Source organism: Plasmodium gonderi (assembly GCF_002157705.1).
Source record: "Plasmodium gonderi DNA, contig: Chr12, whole genome shotgun sequence".
NCBI classification, from domain to species: domain Eukaryota; phylum Apicomplexa; class Aconoidasida; order Haemosporida; family Plasmodiidae; genus Plasmodium; species Plasmodium gonderi.
In genome coordinates, this window is record NW_021628937.1 from 2,801,391 (window position 1) to 2,824,368 (window position 22,978).

The window sequence follows — 22,978 nt, forward strand, 5'->3', positions numbered from 1 at the left end:
GAGTGTTATATTATTTCACATTTTAAACGGTATAATAAAACAAGTATGTTAAGGATATTATCATGTTTTTATTTGGTGTGAAAAAGTGGATCAAAAACAGATTTTGACTTTTTCTGTTAATTAAGAAGCTATATATTCTTTCTCTTTTTTTTTATGAATAAGTCTAGGAAATATACAAATGCACACATATATTTATAAGATTTACATGTACAATTTTTTTTTTTAAAAAAAAAAAAAAAAAAAAAATGGCTAGCACACAAGCGAACAGTGGAATAGTGGGAGAACATGAAGGGGAAACGTTATCATTAAATACAAATAACAACTTGAAATACAACTTAAGCAATGATGAAAGCTATAAGAAATTAAAAGAAGACAAGAAGAGAATGAAAAAAGAACTGTTAATTAAAGATAGCGAAATAAATAGCCTAAAAAAAATTTTAGATGAAAGAGATAAGGATATGAAAATGAACTATGTTCCACTACATGAAGCTAGAAAAATTACATATAAAGCATTACGTAAAGGATCAGCAGCACAAAAATTTATATACTTAATAGAAAGTAATAGTATAAATTATAAATTAAAAAAAAGAGCCATCAACCAGCTGGTATTAAACGCATTCGGGGTTATGCATCATCAAAAAAATAAGTATCCTGAAATTTTAAAATACACAGACTCTCATTTAAAATTATTTAGACAAGAGCAATTAATCCTTTTAGCTGAAAATGAAAGATTAACATTACAGATGAAGGAATTAAAGAAACAACTTTTGGATAACAAAATTGATATTTTAAAAAAAAATGAAAGTAATTTAATATTGTCTATGAAGAAGGGTATAAAGGATAAAGGAGCAGGAAGATCAAATACTACAACCGCAGAAGATGACAATTACATGGAGTTAGACGCAGATGTTGTAGAAAAAAATTTTATAAATTTAATAAAGAATTTTAAAATAGCACAGCTAAAACTATTATTTTATGCATTTAGAAAATTAAGTAACAATTTATATTACAATGCCGACCCAGTAAATATTAGTGCAAGTATGATTTCTTCGCTTAAACGTGGTATAGATATCTTAAGCAACATTATAAGGTATAAAAAAGTTATATCTATTTGTTATGCATTTTATAAGTTGCTAACCTATAACGATAACAGTTTTGTGTATAATAACAAAAGATATTCTGAACAGAATCACATGCATCAATTTGTTAATCCAAGTTGTTACATAAAAAATAGTCAAAAAAATGGTCAAGGAATTTCCAACTATGCTTTTAAGCCCTATTACTATGATAATTTGCCTAGTGCTACATATGACATACGAAAAAAAAAATGTTCTTTACCAAGATTAAAAAAAAATTGTATAATGAAGGACATAACCATAAATGAGGATAACGCTTATCAAGTTTTGAAAGCAGACTACGAATCAAAATTTGAACCATTTATTTCAAGTGGCTATCGCATGAATGCAGTAAATAATAGCATAAATGAGTATATTCATGCCGGTAATACTAATGGTACTAACCACAAAATTTACAAAAATTCTTATTTCGATTTAGGGATAAATAAAAACGATAACGACGACTTCGAGAAGCGCACCTGTTACAGTGACTTAGACTTTGATTACCTTGCTGAATTCAGTAACTATGACAAGAAGAAGCTCATAGACATGTTTATATCAGAGACGTCGAAAAGGTGACACGCATAATGGAGGAAATTGGGAAATAGCAAAAATTGGGAAATAGCAAAAATTGGGAAATAGCAAAAATTGGGAAATAGCAAAAATTGGGAAATAGCAAAATTGGGAAATAGCAAAATTGGGAAATAGCAAAATTAGGAAATAGCAAAATTAGGAAATGTTAACCAGCTGAAATCACCCCTTCGATGCACATATGAAAGGACATGTGGCATGCATATATTGATGCCTCTGTACATCTATCCCCCTACCTCTCACGTTTAGTGTAATATTAGAAGTCCACAAAATTAACTAGTACCTCTGTGCTAATTAAATGCATATCGTGCGAATTTATACATATATATATATATATATATACACTCTGCTAATTTTTTGTTCAATCTTTTACCCCCTACCACAGAATACTGTTAAGTTTAAAAAAAAATAATATAAATGAATAACTTCGTCCATATGATACATGTGGCACTTATCTTTCTCTGCCTCCCACAAATCATCTCTTTTTTATTGCTTTCTTTATGCAAATACCACCATACTCTCACTATAGCTACAAGATGAAAACCGTTTTACTCTTTTAGCTCTCCGATCAAGTACGCTTTTGATATATTTTAAAAATGGGAGAAAAATGAACAGCGTTATAATATATAGATACTTAAGCACATAATTTAGTTCGACTTTCTACCCCATTTCATATTCCTTTCCGTAAGTCGGGAAGGTCATTGTTATTGCTACTATTATTGTATTATTATTGCTATATTATTGCTATATTATTGCTATTATTATTGCTATTATTATTGCTATTATTATTGTATTATTATTGTTACTATTATTATTTTTATTGTTATTTTTTTTTTTTTTCACCTTACATATTTATGCTTTACACACCACTGCTTTGCATATTTTTATTTTCTTGTCGAATGAATATGGCTCAAAAATGGCGTCCAAAGATCAACTAAAGGGCGCTTCATAATATCACATATGGTGTTATATATATAAGGCAGAATTTTCAGGCTAGTACAAAAGTTATTTCTTAAGTTCGCACATAACATACATATGAAATGTGTACATAAGTGTATGTTCATCTTAAGGGGGTGTTGATATCAATTTTCTACATTTATAGGTTTATTTACAATTTTTTTTATAAAATTAAAAAAGTCTATTTTTTCTTTCTTTTTTTTTTTTTTTTTTTTTTTTTTTTTTTGTAGTAATATATTGTTGTTGACTTGGGTAAATAATTAAAATACGCTTATTTTTTTTTTTTTTCGCTTCATCTTTTAGACTTCTCAAAAGAGTAAAATAAAATATAAAATGGTCATAAAAAGAAGTGGCCAATAATGTCAACATTGAGCACTTCAAAAAAAAAAAAAATAGTAGTAAAAAACTACTGTAATAATTGGAAGAGGATAAATAAATAAAATAATAAATAGGATAAAACGAAATAATGGACCCCACAAATAAGTAGGTATGTGTTGACTGAAAGTGCATATAATATAAAAATGCTAAATTTCAAAATAATAAAAAAAAAAAAAATTGTAAAAAATATTCATAAAAAAATGGGTATATCAAATACAGTATTATTTTTGTACATGTTCTAAATAAACAAGAAAATCTATTAAAATATTTACATGGTACAATGCGTTTCCTTGCATGCACCTGTGCACGTGTACGTAGGGTTTGGGGAATAAATGGGCGCGGTTGAGCACTACGTGAGTTGTGTATTATATGCTTTTGTACAAGATCATGTATGCATGACATATGGCCTTCATGTACACATTACATTCAAATCGAATACATATCACGTACGCAGACGAATGTATCATGGAAGGATAACCAAAAACAATCTTCTTCATCCTCACATGAATGTATTTTAAGAGCCCTTAAAAAAACTAGCATCCCCTTTTCTGATGAATTTAAAAATGCCCAAATGGGTAAACAGTGGGTAAGAAAAAAAAAAAATAAAAAAATATATAATATAAAAGTAATAGTAATAATAGTGATAATAATAGTGATAATAATAGTGATAATAAGGGTGATAATAATAATAGTGATAATAATAGTGATAATAATAATAATAATAGTAATAACAAATAATAAAAAAAATAAATATAAAAAATAGGAATAGTAAATGTGGTAGTAATAAGTGTGGTAATATAATATATCTTTTAATATATATAGCTATGCATATATTTATATGCACGTGGTAGGAAAAGCTTCAGTTTTAACCAACTCGTGGAAAGTGACGAAGTTGTAGCTACCTCCTCCTCAGTTTCGTCGCACGATTTGCGTGCATTGAGGAGAAGGGATTAAGGTATGTGCAATATAAAAAGAAAACAAAACAAAAAAAAAAAAAAAATAATAAAATAAATAAAAACATAAATATATGTTTACATGTGAGTGTTCTTCCGCTAGCGCTTGTACTACTAACGGTTCTGCAAAAACTGCCGTTCTTCAAGTACCCATTTTGTGTCATATGCCCGGTGTACTTTTGTCGCTGTAGAAAAAAAAGTTCACAGTTTGTCCAAATAAAAAAGCTGGTCCTTTAAATCCATATGACTCGGGAGCTTGCTATTCTTTATACACTCACTAAATAATTCCAGATACGGTTCTAATTCATTAATGTGTTTGGTAAACTTTGCACTTTTCAAACATAATCGCAAAGAATTTGTATATCTCTCCCTTTTTTCAATTCCTACTGGTATTTTTGGTATAACATTTTTTTTTAAATCCTGTAAAATTAAAGATAGGGCTTCCCTTGTAAGATCAATAAAATTTGCCTTATAATCCTCCTGGTTATTATTACAATAATCCGAATAACAATCATTTGAGAAAACAAAATTATAATCATTTTCATAATTTGTACTTTTATTATTTCTTTGCTTTGGTACATTTTCGCTATAGTCATATGTCGTTGGCTTTATAAAATAAAATTCCTCATTTGTTTGTTCAGGTGAATCTATCTGAAAATCTTTGTCTGTTATGATGCACGTATTGTTGCTGGAGCGTGTGTTATGATAATTTCGTGCATTGAACGGGTTACTGACGTTTGAGAAGTTATGATGGTTTTGCAGATGCGTGTTCTGATGATTGTGTTGATTATTGTTATGATGATTCTGCAAATGGGTGTTCTGATGATTGTGTTGATTACTGTTGTGATGATTTTGCAGATGAATGTTCTGATGACTATGTTGATGCTTGTTGTGGGCGCTTTTATCCAAGTGCACGTTTTGGAAGTTGTTATTATTATGACCAATTTTATTCATTTGTTCATTCTTCCATTTTTGAGAAATTTGCCCGTTTTTCACAATATTCACGGTATGTATGTTGCTGTTACGGATATTATGGGCAATATGCGTTGCATGATTGCTTGTATTAGTTTGATCATTATATCTATTGGTGTCATGGTAAGAAACATTAGTATTATCATTTCTTACAAGATAATTAAAGTTATCAATAATTGTTTTTTTCTTCTTTCTAATATCTGTTTGAAAATTGTCTAGTGTATCCATAATGGGTTCACATTGTCGTTTTCCATTTTGTACATACATGTGTTGATTTTTTTCTTCATAAAATGTTTTCACTTCGGCTCCATTTAAGTTTAGATTGCTACTCCTATCATTTGTTGCATGATAACTACGACAGTTCCGAGTCAAAGCACTGTAATTTGTATTCTCAAGGTGATGATGATGTCCATTTATTTGATGTTCCTTAAAGATGTTATTATTTCCTCCTCCCTTTGTGTTAGTTCCTTTACCGTGTATTCCTTTTGTTAAACTTATTTCTCCTACTTCCTTAAGATGGTTATTTGCATTCTTTGGACTAACTGCATTATTACCCTTCAGGGAAATATTTCTTTTATTAGTAGTATTTCCTTTAAGGTTATTATTTCCTCTTAAAGCTGTATTTGATTTGGTATGATAATTTCCCTTTGAACTGTGTCCTCTATTGTTGCTAGGACTTACACTTCCATTATTACTCGTTTTTGATATAGATGCATCATCATCATTATTATAATTTTTTTCATCCTTTTTATTTAATTCTTCGATTGATTTATAATTTCCTCTTCTTGTATTGTAACGTCTCTTTTGGTCTGGTCCTTCATCTGTTCCATTGGTATTTATATTTATATTTACATTTTCGTTATTCATAGTGTTTAGATTCTTTACATCTAACGATTCTTGCATTTCTATCTTTGTATCGTGTGTTCTACTAGCGTCATTATAACTATGCATTCTAGTTCTACCAACAGAATTATTCTTTGGCTCATTTTTAATTTTCATGTAATCATCATTGCTTTGTGTATTAGTTGACTCACTGCTGTTATTGTTTCTGCAAGTGTTATCATCAACTTGAGTAGTAGTCGTCACACTATTAATAGAGTTAGCATTAATCATAGTAGAATTTTTACATTCAACTGCTAGCATCTTGGCTCTTTTAAAACCATGCTTTTTTACTGAAAACACGCGAAGGTGTCTTCCACTTCCTTTAACACAAGCTAGCCAACATTTCGTTCTAGCATTGTACCAAACTCCTTTGTTTTTTGTATTATCATCATTTGTATCACCCACTTCGGATTCATTTGTATCCATTCCTTTTTCGTATGTTCCATTTTTTTCACAGTTTTCTGTGAGATTCTCTGAAAAATGTGAAAATAAGAAAATGAAAAAAAGTAAATAATGATATGTGTTGCAAGGAGAAAAAAAAAAAAAAAAAAAATGTATATTGTGCATAGATTGGCTATATATGTAATGTTCTGTAAATTCAGGGAACTGAAATATTCGAGATGGAGCACAAACTGCGAATTTGGATATCAATGAAGTATTAAGCAAAATGCATCATCAAAGTTAATCAACCGTAAGAACAAGTCTTGTATGAAAAAAAAAAAAAAAAAAAAAAAAAAAAAAATTCACCAATGGAACTTAACATCACTTATGTAACATGATCACTCGGAATAACTTATTCCTCATATTTTATTCGTAATGCAAGGAAAGCAGTATTACCTTTCTGGTTTCTAAATGTGTTTGTATTATCTTCGTAATTAATCATTCTTTCTACGGGTTGTTAATTTTTTTTTTTTTTTTTTTTTATATATTTACTCATATGTGGTTGTAAACGCACAGAAATTTGCACATGTAGGTATATGAGTAGAAGAGCTTGTTATGCATACAATTATGTGTGCCCGTTCGTGCGTGTGATAAATCGGATTCGATTTAAATGATAAACAAGTAATAGGGGCGAGAAGGAAAAATATTGTCAAAATATGGTGTAAAATGTGGCGTAATATATGGTGTAAAATGAGGCGTAATATATGGTGTAAAATGTGGCGTAATATATGGTGTAAAATGTGGCGTAATATATGGTGTAAAATATGGTGTAAAATGTGATGTAAAATATGGTGTAAAATGTACGGAAAAATGTTGGAAAAAAAATATAATAGCACAAGTTTTAACTTTGGTATAATAATTCTACAGAATGTGAAAAAATAAAAATATGTGTATACTGATATTTCTTACTAATAGGGTAAACATCTAAACATATAGATTCACATAAAAATGTTGAAACACATGTATATGATTATATATATATTGCACATGTATGCTGTATTACATACGTGCTGGTACCCATTCAAGAATGCGTGCAGGGATACATACATTCATAGATACATAATGTGTTTCCCTAAAATTTTTTCAACGGTGATAACATCAGAAAATAACAGCATCCTTCTCTCCTTATGTTCTTAGCTACTAACACTACTGTTTTTGGTGCATGTAGAGTATTCATAAAAATATTTCGCTTCGTTGTGAGAAAAATAAGAAAAACAACACAATAAAACAGTCATCAATATGAGGTAAAATAAATATAGATACGCACAAGTTATACACTTGTTATTGCACATATGATTGTATATGTGTGGTAAGATGTGTACATATAGCCATGTGTACAAAATAATGTCTATGCCTTTATATGCACAATACACAAATCAATAATTCGTAGAATGAACATGTGTATATATATATGAATATATAAATATATATACATATATGAACATACATAAGCATATATAAACATGTGTATAAGCATATAAGTGCTTATATTTGTACAAACATATAAGCTGATCCAGTCTTAATGCAAAAAAAAAAAAATAAATAAATATATAAAAAAAAAATTATATATATAAATATAACTAAAAATAAGAAAATGAAAAAAAAAAAAAAAAAAAACAGGTTAAAAAAATATGGAAAATAATTAATTTAAAAAAGGTTCATTAATAGGTGTAAATAAATAAATGTATGTTACGTGTATATTTATTTAAGTACATATAAAGCAAATATAAAAATGTAACAAAATATATACATATATATATATATATATATACATTTATATATGTATAAAAATAAAATAAAAACTAAAAAATAAATTAACACTCACTAATGTTAATGACAAAAAATAATTCAATTCAAATAAAACTACAGCCGCTGCTTTTAATTTTATTCATTTATTAATTTTTTTTTAATTTTTCAAAAAGCAAGCAGTCATGGCTTTGGTTGTGAATAAAAATATTATGTATACATGAAGTGTAATATAATAATTATACAAGTTTATTTATGTGCAAACAAGTAGGTTAGCCTATAAATGCAAAAGGAAAAAGATGAGAAAGGGTTGTAATAGGAAAAGTGAAAACAAAGAAAAGATGAAGTTGTGCTGGGGTGGTCATAAAGTCATAAAATGGTAGTAAGATGGAAATTAGTAATAAAATTAGTATTAAACTAGTAATAAATTAGTGATAAATTTAGTAATAAACTAGTAGTAAAACAGGAAAAAAAAATAAAAATAATAATAGTGATTATTTTAACTGAACAATTATAAATTTGTTCAAAAAAATAAGGAAAAGTAGAATATATAAGGAAAGAAAAAAAAAAAAAAAAAAAAAAAAAAAAAAAAAAAAAAAAAAAAAAAAAAAAAAAAAAAAAAAAAAAAAAAAAAAAAAAAAAAAAAAAAAAAAAAAAAAAAAACAGAAAAGAAAAGAAAAAAAAAAGAAAGTGTGAAAAGGAAAAAAAAAAAAAAAAAAAGAAAAAAAAGAATAAGTAATGTGATGAACTTGTCACAAAAAATAGGGGGCATTAAAATAAGTAAAAAAAAAAAAATATATATATATATATATATATATATATTATATATACATATACATGTACGTATATATACAATTACATGCACGTGTACGTGTATACGTACATATTATAAAGAAAAGATGAAGATGTGCTGGGGTGGTCATAAAGTCATAAAATGGTAGAAAGATGGAAATAAGTAATAAAATTAGAATTAAACTAGTAATAAATTAGTGATAAATTTAGTAATAAACTAGTAGTAAAACAGGAAAAAAAAAAAAAAAAAAAAAAAGTGATTATTTTAACTGAAAAATTAAAAATTTGTTAAAAAAAAAAAGGAAAAGAAAAAAAAATAAGGAAAAAAAAAAAAAAAAAAAAAAAAAAAAAACACAGAAATGAAAATGAAAATAAAAAGAAAGTGTGAAAAGGAAAAAAAAAAAAAAAAAAAGAAAAAAAAGAATAAGTAATGTGATGAACTTGTCACAAAAAATAGGGGGCATTAAAATAAGTAAAAAAAAAAAAATATATATATATATATATATATATATATTATATATACATATACATGTACGTATATATACAATTACATGCACGTGTACGTGTATACGTACATATTATATATTTATGTATACACAAACGCAGTAAAAAAAAAAAAAAAAAGGTAATTACTTAAAAGGATACAAGTAGATTGCTTGTTGTGGTGTGAACCTTTGTGTAATTACTATATTCACTTGGCCACTCTGGTGTATATGGATAGGTATGTGGCAATGAAAATTAATCAATGATTCGATTGTCATTTAAAGCGCGTTAGAATGGAATAGAGAAAGGCGAGATTTCTGTAAGCACAACACTAAACTCGTGCGTTATGCAGGTGTTCTTATAATATATATATACATATATATATGTGTTTAAATACATTTAGGAAAAATATAAAAAGAATAAATAAATAAAAATAAAAAGTGGCATTAATAAGAAAAAAAAAAAAAAAAAAAAAAGTGTGCAAAAAATTTCATATTCTTACTAATTTTTTGCACAGTGGAGATTATACCTATTTCGTTCTATAATAATATGTACATGAGAAATATGCACTTATAGGAGATAATATATTATAAAAAAGTGTACGTGTTGCGTATGAGTGTTTTTATGTATGTTTACATTTACGTAACTTGTACATGTGCAATCTCACAAACACTGTTTGTAACAATATTTCCTAATAATTCTCTAAAATTCACATTCAAGTTCTTAATAGAACAAAATTAGTAAAACATCAATAAGCAGCAAAGAAAAATATGGAATTTCATGAAAGTCTATGTAAAATGGTGCCACAGTGCAAATTTTCACCACGTGTTAAAGAATTGAATAAGCATATAAAAGTAAATAAATTAATTTTATAACACTATTAAAGAAAAAAAAAAAAAAAAAAAATGCAACAAAAAATAGGCGACATAAAATAGGTGACATAAAATAAGCAACATAAAATAAGCAACACAAAATGAGCAACATAAAATGAGCGTCATAAAAACAATCATCATAAAAATATTCAACATAAAATATACTTACCACTCAGTACTGACACTCAATAACACGTGAAGTGGTAAACAAAGTTTAGCAATAATGCAAAAATGGTAAAAAAGCGAAAAAAAAAAAATAAGGAAAATGGGTAATGATTTAATGAAAAGGTGATAAAATAAATAAAAAAATAATAATAATAATATAGCTTTAAAAAGGTGGGAAAATCCTTTTGTGAAAAAGCAAACGCTGCTTATAATAATCTGTCGGCCAGTTGGAGGGACTAAAAGTAAATGTGACCATAAGCAGATATGCTGCAGATATATGTATATATAAATGTACATATTTATGTATTATACATATATACATATATATATATATACATATGTATAAGTGTATACTCGTAAAAAAGGTACTCAGAAATAATGTCGCTTTAACAGACATGTACCACGTATACGCAAAGATTCACGATCGTGCACAAGAAACAAAATTTCTTATTCGGTTTCGTGCAAAGATGAAATATTTTAATGCAATTATTTAACCATGCAGAGGTATATATATATATATATATCCATTAATCCACCGTATATGAATGGACATAGTAATGATGGAAATGCGCACAAGTACAGCCTCCGTGTGTTTATCTGTATTCGTTCTTGTTTACGTTGTTGTGTTCCTACAGTATACATTTATACAGTTAAATATGCAAACGCCACGATAAATGCATATACAAAGGTATAATAAGCATAAAGGTACATACTTGCAACATATGCATAGATTCAAAGTTCCATAGATAATGCATACGAGCGTAGATTCACACATTGATATATACGCGCTCACATGTCACATGGAACCTGCATACATTCGTCTGTCATAAACAAATATTTTTGTAGGTATGTATAACTTGATATAAAAAAGTATAGAAAAAATTGTAAACATATAATAGTAATGTTGTGAAAGTTTCAGCAAATCCTTACACCTTAAAAGGGTAGGGACTAACTGAAAATAGTAAAATGCTATGAATACAAGAATTCATTTGTCATTATTTTTTCCACCATCATTATAATTATTATTATTGTTCTTATTACTATTGTTATTGGTATTATTATTGGTATTATTATTGGTATTGTTATTAGTATTATTATTGGTATTATTATTAGTATTATTATTGGTATTGTTATTTGTATTGTTATTTGTATTATTATTCGTATTATTATTGTTATTGTTATTGGTACTGTTATTCGTATTGTTATTGTTCTTATTTTTGTTATTCTTATTACTATTCTTATTGCTATTCTTATTGTTATTTCTATTATTGTTTTTATTATTATTTCTATTATTTTTTTCTATTCTTTTTTTTTTTTTATTTTATTTTGCTTTATTTTACTTTTTTTTTTTATTTTACTTTTAATTTTTTTATTTTTTTTTCAATTAAGTATTTGCAAGTCATGTAAAGTGTGCTGCGGCATTCGAATCTAGCAAGTGGATATGTATGCTATTTTCTTATGAATGTATGAAATATGTATGTGCTCTTCAGTTGTTTTACTCACATTTAATGTACACTTGCTACATTGCATGAATTCTCGTGTATTACTTTGTTTTTTTTTCTTCCTCTCACATTTAATGTAAAACATCAACATATAGTATAACGAATCAAAGGAGATGCACACATAGAACCACAAGGAAAAGTGAAACGCATAAACCTAATAATTAAAAACCAGTGGAAGACTATGCATAATAAAATATTATTTTATTATCTTATTTTTTATTTTTTCTATTACTTTATTATATTTTTTTTTATTATTTTATTTTTTATTATTTTTATTTTTATTATTTTATTTTATTTATTTTTTTTTTTTTTTCCTGCTTTACTCCATTATATGAGGGGCAACAAGAAACGCTGGTATTTTACTTATATGTGGATGCTCACGAATATGTATATATAGTACACAAATATAAATATGTAAATTTGTATATTTGTTCGTTAATGCTCCAAATAAGCCTGATTGATATGTATACATGTACACATATAAAGGAGGCGAGTGGTTAATGCACAAATAATTTTACGAAAGATTTTGGCATGTAAATTTATTACTTTATATTATTTTTTTTATTTTTTTATATTTTTCTTTGTTTTGCTTTGTTTTTAATGTTTTGCTTTTTCCTTCTATTTTTTCCTTACTGCAAATTAGATGGGTGATAAGGTTGTCACTAATATACAGATAAGTTAATTTGTGTATAAAAGCATCTCTATATTTAATCTAGTTAAAAATGCGCAAGGGGGAAAAAAAAAAAAAAAAATAAAACAAAAAATAAATGAAACAGAGAAAAAATGAAAAAATGAAAAAATGAAAAATGAAAAATGAAAAAGTGGAAAAAAATGAACAAGTGGAAAAATATAAAAATGATAAATTGATTAATACGCACTTTTTACTACAGCAGGGTATGTAGTCATGAACGAATGGGTGTGTATGTTTGTCCTTTTGTATTCATCTGCGAATGTATTGTTAATGTATATATTCATGGATAGTTACAGTTGTATATTTGCATTTATGCATACATATATGTGGATGTGTGTAGAAGAGGTATATAAAGTATGACTAGGATGTCCCACACTCTATATATCCACTTTTGCTTCCTAACTTTTTATGAGATAAAACAAAGACATGCATAGTAATAATTGTTCTACGCACGCAAATGCTGGCAAGTCGAGGTGGAAGTAAAGGAATGGGGAAAAAAAAAATAAAATAATTATATAAATATATAAAAAAATAAATATATATAAAAATAAATATATATATAAATAAATATATAAATAACTGTAACTTTGCGTTGGAGGGGAAAAAATGGCACTGGGGGTTCACTAGAATGAAGTGTAAACGCTGTTACACCTGTATACGTAAGTATTCTTACATATACATACACACATACATCCACAGGGTGATTTATTCAAGTCCCAGGAAATAAGGTGTGTAATTCCAAGCAAGTTTACTGGAAATAGAAAAAAAAGTTATTGCTATTATGTAAATAAAAATGTAGTTAAAAAAAATATATATAAATCGCGTCAAAGTAATGTAAGATGGAAAATGCCAATTACACTTGTGACCTTTTGCAATATCACGATGAAAAAAATGCATAGTAAAAGTGAAATAAACACGAAATCCAAAAAAAAAAATAATAAAAAGATAAAAACGAAATAAAAGCAACGTAAAAACGAAATAAAATCAAAGATAAAAATGAAGGTAAAAAGAACATAACGATAATATTCTCTTTAACGCAGAATAATGTTCTCGTACTGTAAACATCTTAGCACTCATATGTATAATTACTTTTGTGAAATATTATTTTTGTTGTTGAAACTATAGGTTTGTCTACTAGTATGTGGTAAATGGAAGGGGTATAAAATGAAAAATATGAGCAATTCAATTGGTCATTTTGCTAATTCGTAATATTACTATTATAACTTGCGTTAATATTTTGTTTTTGCAATTTTGCGCTTTGCTAATTCGTTATTCGATTACACCTGATTGATTTTCATTATTTATATAAATTTAATTATACTTTGTTTTGTTATTATTTTGCTATTTTTTTTCTTTTTTTTTTTTTTTTACCATGGTTCTGCTATATCTCTTTTCTAATATTCTGCTGTTTCTTTGCTATTATTATTATTATTATTTTTATTATTTTTTTTTTTTTACTTCGCTATTTTATTCTCTTCTTTTTTTTAACCTTTGTGTTTTATTTTTCGTTATGATTATACTTTTGTTCACGAGTGAAAAATATTAACACATAATAGAAACAAAATAGATGTATTTTCCGGCATAAAGATAAATAAACAACTGTAATGTTAAAAAAAAAATAAAATAAAAGCATGAGGAAATTATGAATTACTAATTAATGTTATTTTCCCATATATATGCATACATAAAATGTTAGAAACTTGTTAAAAAAAAAAAAAAAAAAAAATAGTTGTACATGAGTATATATACGCACTTAAGATGAAAAAATAATAAATGTGAAATCCAATGAATCATTTGTTTTTGATTGTCTTAGGGGGATAATAAATTCCACAAAATAATTTCAGATTTTGATAAGTATGCACATATAAAATGTACACAAATATGATTATAAAACCCTGAATTCGTTTCTTAACTTTTCGTTGTTTTGTGGGAAAAAAGTTGGATTACTTTCTTGTCAATTTTGATAATTTTTCATTTAATTTTTTCCTTAATTTTATTTAATATCTTTAATTATTTAATATATACATATATATATGAAAAAGAAAAGAAGAAAAAAAAAAGATATTATATACCCTTAAGTAATTCTTTACAACATGGGTGCTAATTTGTTTAACACAATGCATTATACACACGAGAACGAACGAGTGAGCAATTTGTGCGTAAAGTAAAAGAAATAAAATAAAAAACAAATATATGCAAATTAGAAAAATTCAAAAATACCACGCAAATAAAAGGAATTATGCCTATGTGTACATATATATTATAAGAACATATGCAAACATACACATATTGTACATATATACAGAAACATGCATATGTTTAACATATATACATAATACACATATATACACTTAGACGTACTTACACTTATGTATACACATGTACTCATTTGTAATTACGAGCACAAAGAATTAATGAACGAATGACTCTGTAAAATAGTAGATCGAAACAGTTACAGCTACAAGCAAATATATTTTGCTATTGTTTAAATAGTCGGGTTGTGCACATTAACACAAAATAAAAAAAAAAAAAAAAAAAAAAAAAAAAAAAAAAAAAAAAAAACATCACAAAATAGGAATTTTAATATGTCTTAGGATCGCTGTTATATTGAACAAATAGTCTTCAATATAAAATGTATATGTACATATATACTTACATAGGCATACATGTGCATAGGCAATTTATACATGTTTTAATTTGTGCTTACACATATATTTTTATTAGCATTTGTATATATATAAAAAAATAATTATTATATATACATATTCTCCAGGTAATTTTTCTTTTTGCACGAAAAATAGTCATAACAATATTTTTACGCATGTACTTAAATAAGAACAAATAAAATGTGTTTACAGAATGTACAACTATTTTGAGTTTTTAATGGGAAAATTTTTTTCTCTATTTTTCATTGCAATTTTGCTGGAGTTATTTTCAAGGTCAATTTTGTTTTCGCTATTTTTTTCTGTAACCTTTTATAATATATTTTTATTATAACTCTTATCAATTAATTTTTATGTTCGCCATGAATCTTTTTTTTTTTTTTTAATCTGTGCACCTTATATTTATATGTCGGATTAAATAAATATGAACAAATACACACAACTACAACCCTATACACCCGCATGTCTATACCATTATTAAATCTACATTTATCGACGTTCTTTAAGTCTGAAAAGGCGTATAATCTGCATACCTATATAAATATATGTGTAACATGCGTACACATTTATTTATTCGGGTTTACCCCTTTGCAATAGAGTCTTAGTTGAGGGATTATTTTCTCATGCTTATCGTACATTTCGCGCTTTATTTTGATTTTATTCTTCTCTTTAGACTATGCCAGCCGCTCGCCAACATGTGTCATTTTATTTCTTTTGCTTTTTTTCTGAAAAAAAAAAATAATTCACTCAGAACTTGTACGGTTAATATTGCTGTTCGTGTTCATATATACGAGCACATGTGCATACATTTTCATAGCATTTCAAAAAAGAAAGTCTTTGTTTTTGTGCTCATCCATGTGTGGTATATTCTTTTAATTTTTTCAAAGTCCACAAAAATAGGAAAAAAAATTACTTCTCAAATTATGCTTTTACAACTTCCGCAACTTAAATTTATGCGCATATGTTCCTTCATGCAAAGTTTATTTTTTTTTCCACCAAAAATGTTTTTTAGGATTAATTCACTTAAACTGATGCCAATTATTTCATGTATCTCCCTTGCGACAGTCAAATGAAGCAAAAAAAAAAAAAAATAAAATAAAATAAATACATTTATATATATATATTTGGCATGTAAATATGTTTAGATAGAACAAATATTTTTTGGCCAATAATTTTCATCCTTACAATTTACCGTTAAAATGTGTATGTGAAAAACTTTATCTATATATGCCTGTTATCGCCAGTATGCAGAATAAATAAAAGAAAAAAAAGAAAAACAAAGCTCAAAACAAGCAAAGAAAATATGCCGCAAATACATAGGTGGAAAGAGATAATGAAAATATGGGGCGCGGGTGAAAGAAAAATCCATAGAGGACACAAACAGAATAATTCCTTTCTTAAAAAATATTGGATTTAACTATAAGAATGTATGAACTTTTGTGTTCTACAGTTAATAAGTAAAAAAATATATATACGTATGTTGATATTATTGACTTTCTTTGTTATTTCCACTTGACGCAAATGTTATCATATATGTAATAACCATTTGTATTTCCTTTTTTTTTATTCATTTTTTTATTTTGTCAAAAGCTGCATAAGTTTAAAAAAAAAAATTTTTATTAGTAAAACACGAAACATTGTAGCGTCAGATTAACGAGAATGCTATTTCTGATCTAAGAATAAACCTCTTCACACAGCAAATGCATATTTGAAGCATGTCTTAACGAGAAGTGTTATTTCAAAGTAATAAAATATGGATAAACAAAATTTACAAGCTGCCGTTACCTGTAAAGAGTGACTCGTAAACAAGTAAATGGCAATAAAATGAAATATACAGCAGTATATACCCATTCGAATGTATATATATATATATATATATATATATATATATACATATACATACATATTTATGCAAGAGCACGACGCCAAGAAAATCAAATGCGCAAAAAAAATATGGAAAAAGGAAACATGTTAGACCCTAAACATTTAATTTATAAATGTATGAATTTATCCATCACACATTAAACACATTGGATATTCAATGTAAAATATTTTTCGCTTAAGATAGGACGTAAAAATTAGAACACTTCAGTTGTGAGGTGTAAAATGTTTATTTTGGTGAAATGCATAATTAAAATCCATGCGTTTTGCAAAAGTGAGAAATCATGGAAAACATTGCAATTTTTGTCATAATTGTAACTAAAAAAATTGCAATATTTTAGCAAAATATGCAAAGTAATAGAAAGAAAAAAAAAAAAAAAAAAACTTCTCCTATCCTCAATGTCTCACTACAGGAATATATATGTGGAAATTTTTAATTACATGTATACATATATGTATAATTTTGTTCTATTTTTCTGGATCACATTTTTATTTTACTAGTTTGAGTCTTCTATTATCTTATGCGTTATCCTAACTATTTGTAATTTGTTACCAAAAAAAAAAAAAAAATAAAAAAATAAAATAGTATGAACAGTTAGGGATAAATTTTTTTTTTTTTTTTTTTTTTTATTTTTAAATAGCTCCAAATGTCACATATCCAAATAAATACATGAACATGCAGGTAAATTTATCAAATATGCAAACTTTCTCATGGCTAGTTTAAAAAATGTGTATTACTACTATACCAGGTGAACAAAATGTGGTTTTATGTTTACTTGTATATATGATTATTTTTGAAGGTTTTTTTTTTATTTTATTTTTTTATTTTTATGTTTGAATCATGGAGAAAAGGGAAGATGAATCTGACTCAATTGTAGTGAAGTGTTCCTGGCTAAATTATATTAGAATAAAAATAATAAAGCAAAAACGAATGATAAAATATATTGAACAAAGTATCTCAAAGAACTATGTCTTGTATTAACAAATTTTAATATTGATACCAACTTTTCTTTTTTTTTCTTAGTTTCCTTTTTTGTTCTTTTTTGGCATTACGAAATGTTTCTGGTATTATTCTGTTTGTAATCTGTTTTAGCATAGTATTTATTGGTGTGTATATGAGTGCGTGTTTGTCGATTTCCAGTGTAGGCATATTTCTCTTGAAAGCTCCCTTGCTTGTTTGTCAACCTTTGATTTATTGTGTTCCTTCAATATCCCCCCCCCCCCCCTAACCAAATCACCATAAATAAAATTTCTTTTAAATGGAGGAAGGTAGCTACTTGAAAAGGTTGGCAAGCAGGAAAACTCGAAGAAATTTCAGCATACATCCTGAAAATGCAATTTTTTACGATTATTTTAATAATTTAAAAAGAAAGGCAATGGCTCAAGGTAATACGAATTTGGTTATTTCTTTTAAAAAAATTATGAGTTCTATTTTGATGTACCCCTTACCAATTAAAAATAGCCTTGATGCTTATAAATTAAAAGGGGTTGGCAAACAATTTTCATTTTATTTTGAAAAGGCCTTGAAACAATATGCGGGAGATGGGGAAAAGAAGAATAATAATATCCATGATGATCATGCATCATCGAATGGAAGCACTTCCAACATTTACAACCATATAAATAAAGTTATCACAAGTGTTAACAGATTTTTAAAAGAACTGGATAATGAGGTATATAACGTTAAATTAATTGGCGAAGAGTCTGATGATAGCATTTTAAGAAACATTAAGGAGATCAAAAATGATTACTTGAACAGTAATCATAAAAAGAGGGGAGGTAACATGGATGTGCAGAAAAATGAAAAGGAAAAAAAAAAAAATAAAATAAACAAAGGGAAAAAAGCTATTCCCAGAAACAGCGATGGTAGCGATGGCGACAGGGGTACTCATCATAATCTCCAAACTGATAACCCCAAACTTGAGGGAAACCACAAGTTCAATGAAGACAATAAAATTTATAACTTATTATATTGTACTTCAAATTCTCACGCCTATATGAATAGAGCTAAATTAAATGACTACACAGTGATTTCAGGAAAACCCATTAACGGAGAGAATTCTATTGGTGTAGATGAGAAGAAATTATCCAAAAAATTGGATCATTTTTCTTCTCCTTCTTCTTTTTCTTCTACTTCTTCTTCTTCTCCCAATGAACAAGAGAAGAGAAAGAGATTCACTGGAAAAAATAAGGAAATTAAAAAAATCAAAGAAATAGAATTAAACCCTTTCGAAAAAAACATCATGAGATTTCTTGAGAGATATGGAGATTTATATAACGATTGTGCAGTAAGCATGGAAGAAATAACAATTGGATTTTTAAAATATTATCAGAATACTGAAAAAGTAAATTTCAGGAAATTGAGTAGATTAATAAAATTGCAGTTCATAGAGAAGGTAGAAATTTATGAAAGTAAGGCAGTTGTTTCTGGTCGTATGGTTTTGGTCCCTAAAACTTGCACTTTGGACGAATCCAACAACACAATCACCAATTTTTCTTCTACATCTAATGTCTTTTCTCCTCTCAGTGTTTCTAATTCGAAAAAGAGTAAACTGAAAATCATTAACAAGGTTAAGTTGACAACAAAGGGAAGGGAATTCATGCACAAAGAGAAGAAGGATAGAGAGGAAAAGGACAGAGTTGTATATGAACAGAGTGGGTGCGCATGTATACATACGCATGCACACATAGGGAATGAAAAATCTAATGAACTTGCAACTGATGTGTTTGAAGAAGAATTCAAATCTATGGACACAGAAGGGGAAGAAATTAAAATGAACGAATCAAATAAAAAAATAAAATCTGAGGATAGTTTTAAAAGCGTAGAATATTTATCAGAAAAAATGAACGAATACGAAGAACAACTAAGGCGAGAAGTTACTTGTAGTGATACTGAAAATAATTACAAATTTGAAAATGACATAATAATTCATGAAAAAAAATTTGATGATTATTTTTTTCTTAAACAAGGTCCAAATGAGGACAAGGCAAATTCATTGTTTTTGCAGGATAAACAAATCGAAAAAGAGGAAAAGAATACCAAAAATGAGTACTCACAAATGGAGAGTCCTTGCAGTTCTGAGAATGCAAATTCAAACGATTCTGTAGATAAAAATTGTAATATACCATTTGAATCAGCTAAAAAGGATCAGCTGGATGATGACCATACCTATAGAGAGAATGATTATAATATTCAATGGGGAGCAAGACAAAACTCAGAACATGTTATTAACGAATGGAGCAATGCACATAATTCTTACAGTGCGACAACAAAACCATGGAGAGAAGAAAAAAATGATCTTATCAATTTTGAATTAAAATTGGAAAGAAAAAAAGAAGAAATTAGAAAAAACTTAAAAATCAGTTTGAGGGAAAAAGTACAAAAACAAAAAAATAAAACAATGAGTTTATTCGGCTACGAGGATCAATCAACAAGTAACAATTTTAATGAGTCACAGAAATCGCAACCACTAAACAGTTCCTTATATGAAAAGAGGAATATACATGAAAATAAACAGGAAATTGTATGTACACAAGGCAGTATAAACTTATTAAATATTGGCTCCCTGAATGGAAATGATCTAAAGAATATGAAAATAAAATTGTTCGACATATCAGAAGGAGGAAAAATAGATAAATGTAAGGTAGATTCTGCACTTGAAGGAGTAGCAGATGTAGAGGAACCATTTTATATTAAGCAAATAAATGAAGTTCGAACCTGCAGTCATGATCACACAATAAGTGAAGATATATGTGTAAGTGTGTGTGAAAATGTTTTTGAAGATTCTTTTTTTACCATCGGATGTGATCAAAAGGAAGAGAAAGAGCGACAGAACTGCAACGAAGAAGATAATGATAAATGTGGAGAAAATGAATGGCCTAAACATGATAATATCGAAACGAATATTTGCCAAACGAAAAAGATTATACAGTGCAAACAGTTTGATACAATAGAAGAACGAAATTTGTTTATGAACGAGGCAGCATACAATGATGATGTAATAGATTTATCATCAGAAAAACATTTATGTGAAAATAGGCAAGATGGTTCAGATGCATATGAGTATGGAAATCTTTTTAAAAAGAAGGAAAAAGGGAGAACAAATACTTCATGTGATAAAATGGAACATGACTCGTACCCGGGTAGTGTAGTGATGGAACTAGGGAATGAAACAAAAGGGAGGGGTAAAAAAAGAAAAAAGCATTTAGATGAAGAAGTGAAGGAATACCATGTTAGAGAGAAAAGAACGAAGAAAAAAGAAAGAAAAAAAATGAAAAACAATAAATTATTTCCCAACATATATCCCAACATACACGCCAGTGTTGAACCCTCAATTGACACTCATCCAAACAGGACAAACAATGTGACGTATGGATCTTATGAAATCGTTATGGTAATTGACAACAGAGATATATCTGGATTTGGTAAGGAACTAAATGAAAAAATGAAAAAGATATTCGCGCGAAACAATATAAAATACATAACTAGGAATTTACCGTTAGGTGATATCATCTGGTTGTGCAGGAGAAAAGTTTATAATGGAAATGTGTCCAAAAAAAAGAGTAAAAGTAAAAGAAACAAATCGATGCTCGTTGAGCATAACGAATTGAGTGGTGAAGGTACATTAATGAATGACATGAGTAATAGCAATACTTACTATTGTAGTAGAAGTTACGACAAGAATGGAGATAGCAAAAATGGAGATAACAAAAATGAAGACGAAGAAAATGGGGAATATGAAGAACATGTATTGAAATGGATAGTAGAACGGAAAACGTTAAATGATTTAAGTGCTAGTATAATTGATGGAAGGTATGAGGAACAAAAATATCGTCTAATGAGATCGAAGGGAATGTCTCATATAATATATTTAATAGAAAATAGTAATAATTCTTTTAAGAACTATACAAATACGACTAGAATTTCATATGAAACATTATCAAATGCACAACATAGTATTCAATTGGTTAGTGGTTTTTCCATATTGACTAGCCAAAACACGAAACATACTTTTTTTTTATTAGCAGAAATGCATGCAGAGATTGTTAAAAATATTCATCGATTTTGTAACGTCAAAGAAAATGAGTATATAATGAATACTGATAATATAACGATATACTTAAAAGATAATTCATCCGGATGGGAACAGTGGAACAATGAATCCAAGAAATCTAAAAATAACTTAGTCAAAGAAGTGTTTGGAAAGCAACTTCGATTGATTAACATGTGCGGGCCAGATGCCACAGAACTTATCTTGTCCCTCTGGCCTACTCCTATCAAATTGAATATGGCACTAAGTAGATACACGCACGATGGTATTCTGGCCGAGAAAATTAGGCAAATTTACTTGAAGGATCGAGACCTCTTGAGAAAAAGGCGCGTCAAATGTCCCGTCGACACGAACGTAAGGCTCCAAATTTTGCTCTCATGTGCGATGGACCACGGCGCGCACGTGTGCATAAATGAGTACATTTACGTATATATACATTTACGTATATATACATTTACGTATATATACATTTACGTATATATACATTTACGTATATATACATTTACGTATATATACATATATGTATATATATACACATGTATGCATATAATTCCTGCATGTCTAATGGGCAAAATTTTTCCTTCGCAGCTCATTGCACAGCTGAGACAGATGTACGCTCCTGACTCTTTTTAAACTATCAAGGGCCATGGCCATGGTTTTTCAATTTTAAGACGAAGGAAAGTGGTGAATAAGAGAAGATGAGCATACAGAGGGAAGAGAGAATACAAAAGAAAATCCAGCAGAAAAAGTACAACTGTAAGACATACAATATGATTATCCTTCATTAGAATATCTACATACAAATGCATTTGTCCCATAAAAGTGTGTGAACACTTGGATGAT

General features: G+C 27.6%; 3 protein-coding genes across 3 annotated transcripts; 2 read left to right on the forward strand and 1 right to left on the reverse strand.

Annotated features, from left to right (window-relative positions):
• Nucleotides 1–245: 245 nt before the first annotated feature.
• Nucleotides 246–1,694, forward strand: PGO_125890 (hypothetical protein, conserved; the record flags this gene model as incomplete). Its single annotated transcript, XM_028689379.1, has 1 exon — nucleotides 246–1,694. The coding sequence occupies one exon, from the start codon at nucleotides 246–248 to the stop codon at nucleotides 1,692–1,694; it is 1,449 nt and encodes a 482-aa protein (XP_028545180.1).
• A 2,501-nt stretch (nucleotides 1,695–4,195) lies between these two features.
• Nucleotides 4,196–6,731, reverse strand: PGO_125900 (transcription factor with AP2 domain(s); the record flags this gene model as incomplete). Its single annotated transcript, XM_028689380.1, has 2 exons — nucleotides 4,196–6,321; nucleotides 6,686–6,731. 2 exons carry the CDS (start codon nucleotides 6,729–6,731, stop codon nucleotides 4,196–4,198), a joined length of 2,172 nt encoding a protein of 723 aa, XP_028545181.1.
• An 11,612-nt stretch (nucleotides 6,732–18,343) lies between these two features.
• PGO_125910 (crossover junction endonuclease MUS81) lies at nucleotides 18,344–22,768 on the forward strand (the record flags this gene model as incomplete). Its single annotated transcript, XM_028689381.1, has 2 exons — nucleotides 18,344–22,489; nucleotides 22,724–22,768. The coding sequence occupies 2 exons, from the start codon at nucleotides 18,344–18,346 to the stop codon at nucleotides 22,766–22,768; spliced, it is 4,191 nt and encodes a 1,396-aa protein (XP_028545182.1).
• Nucleotides 22,769–22,978: the final 210 nt, after the last annotated feature.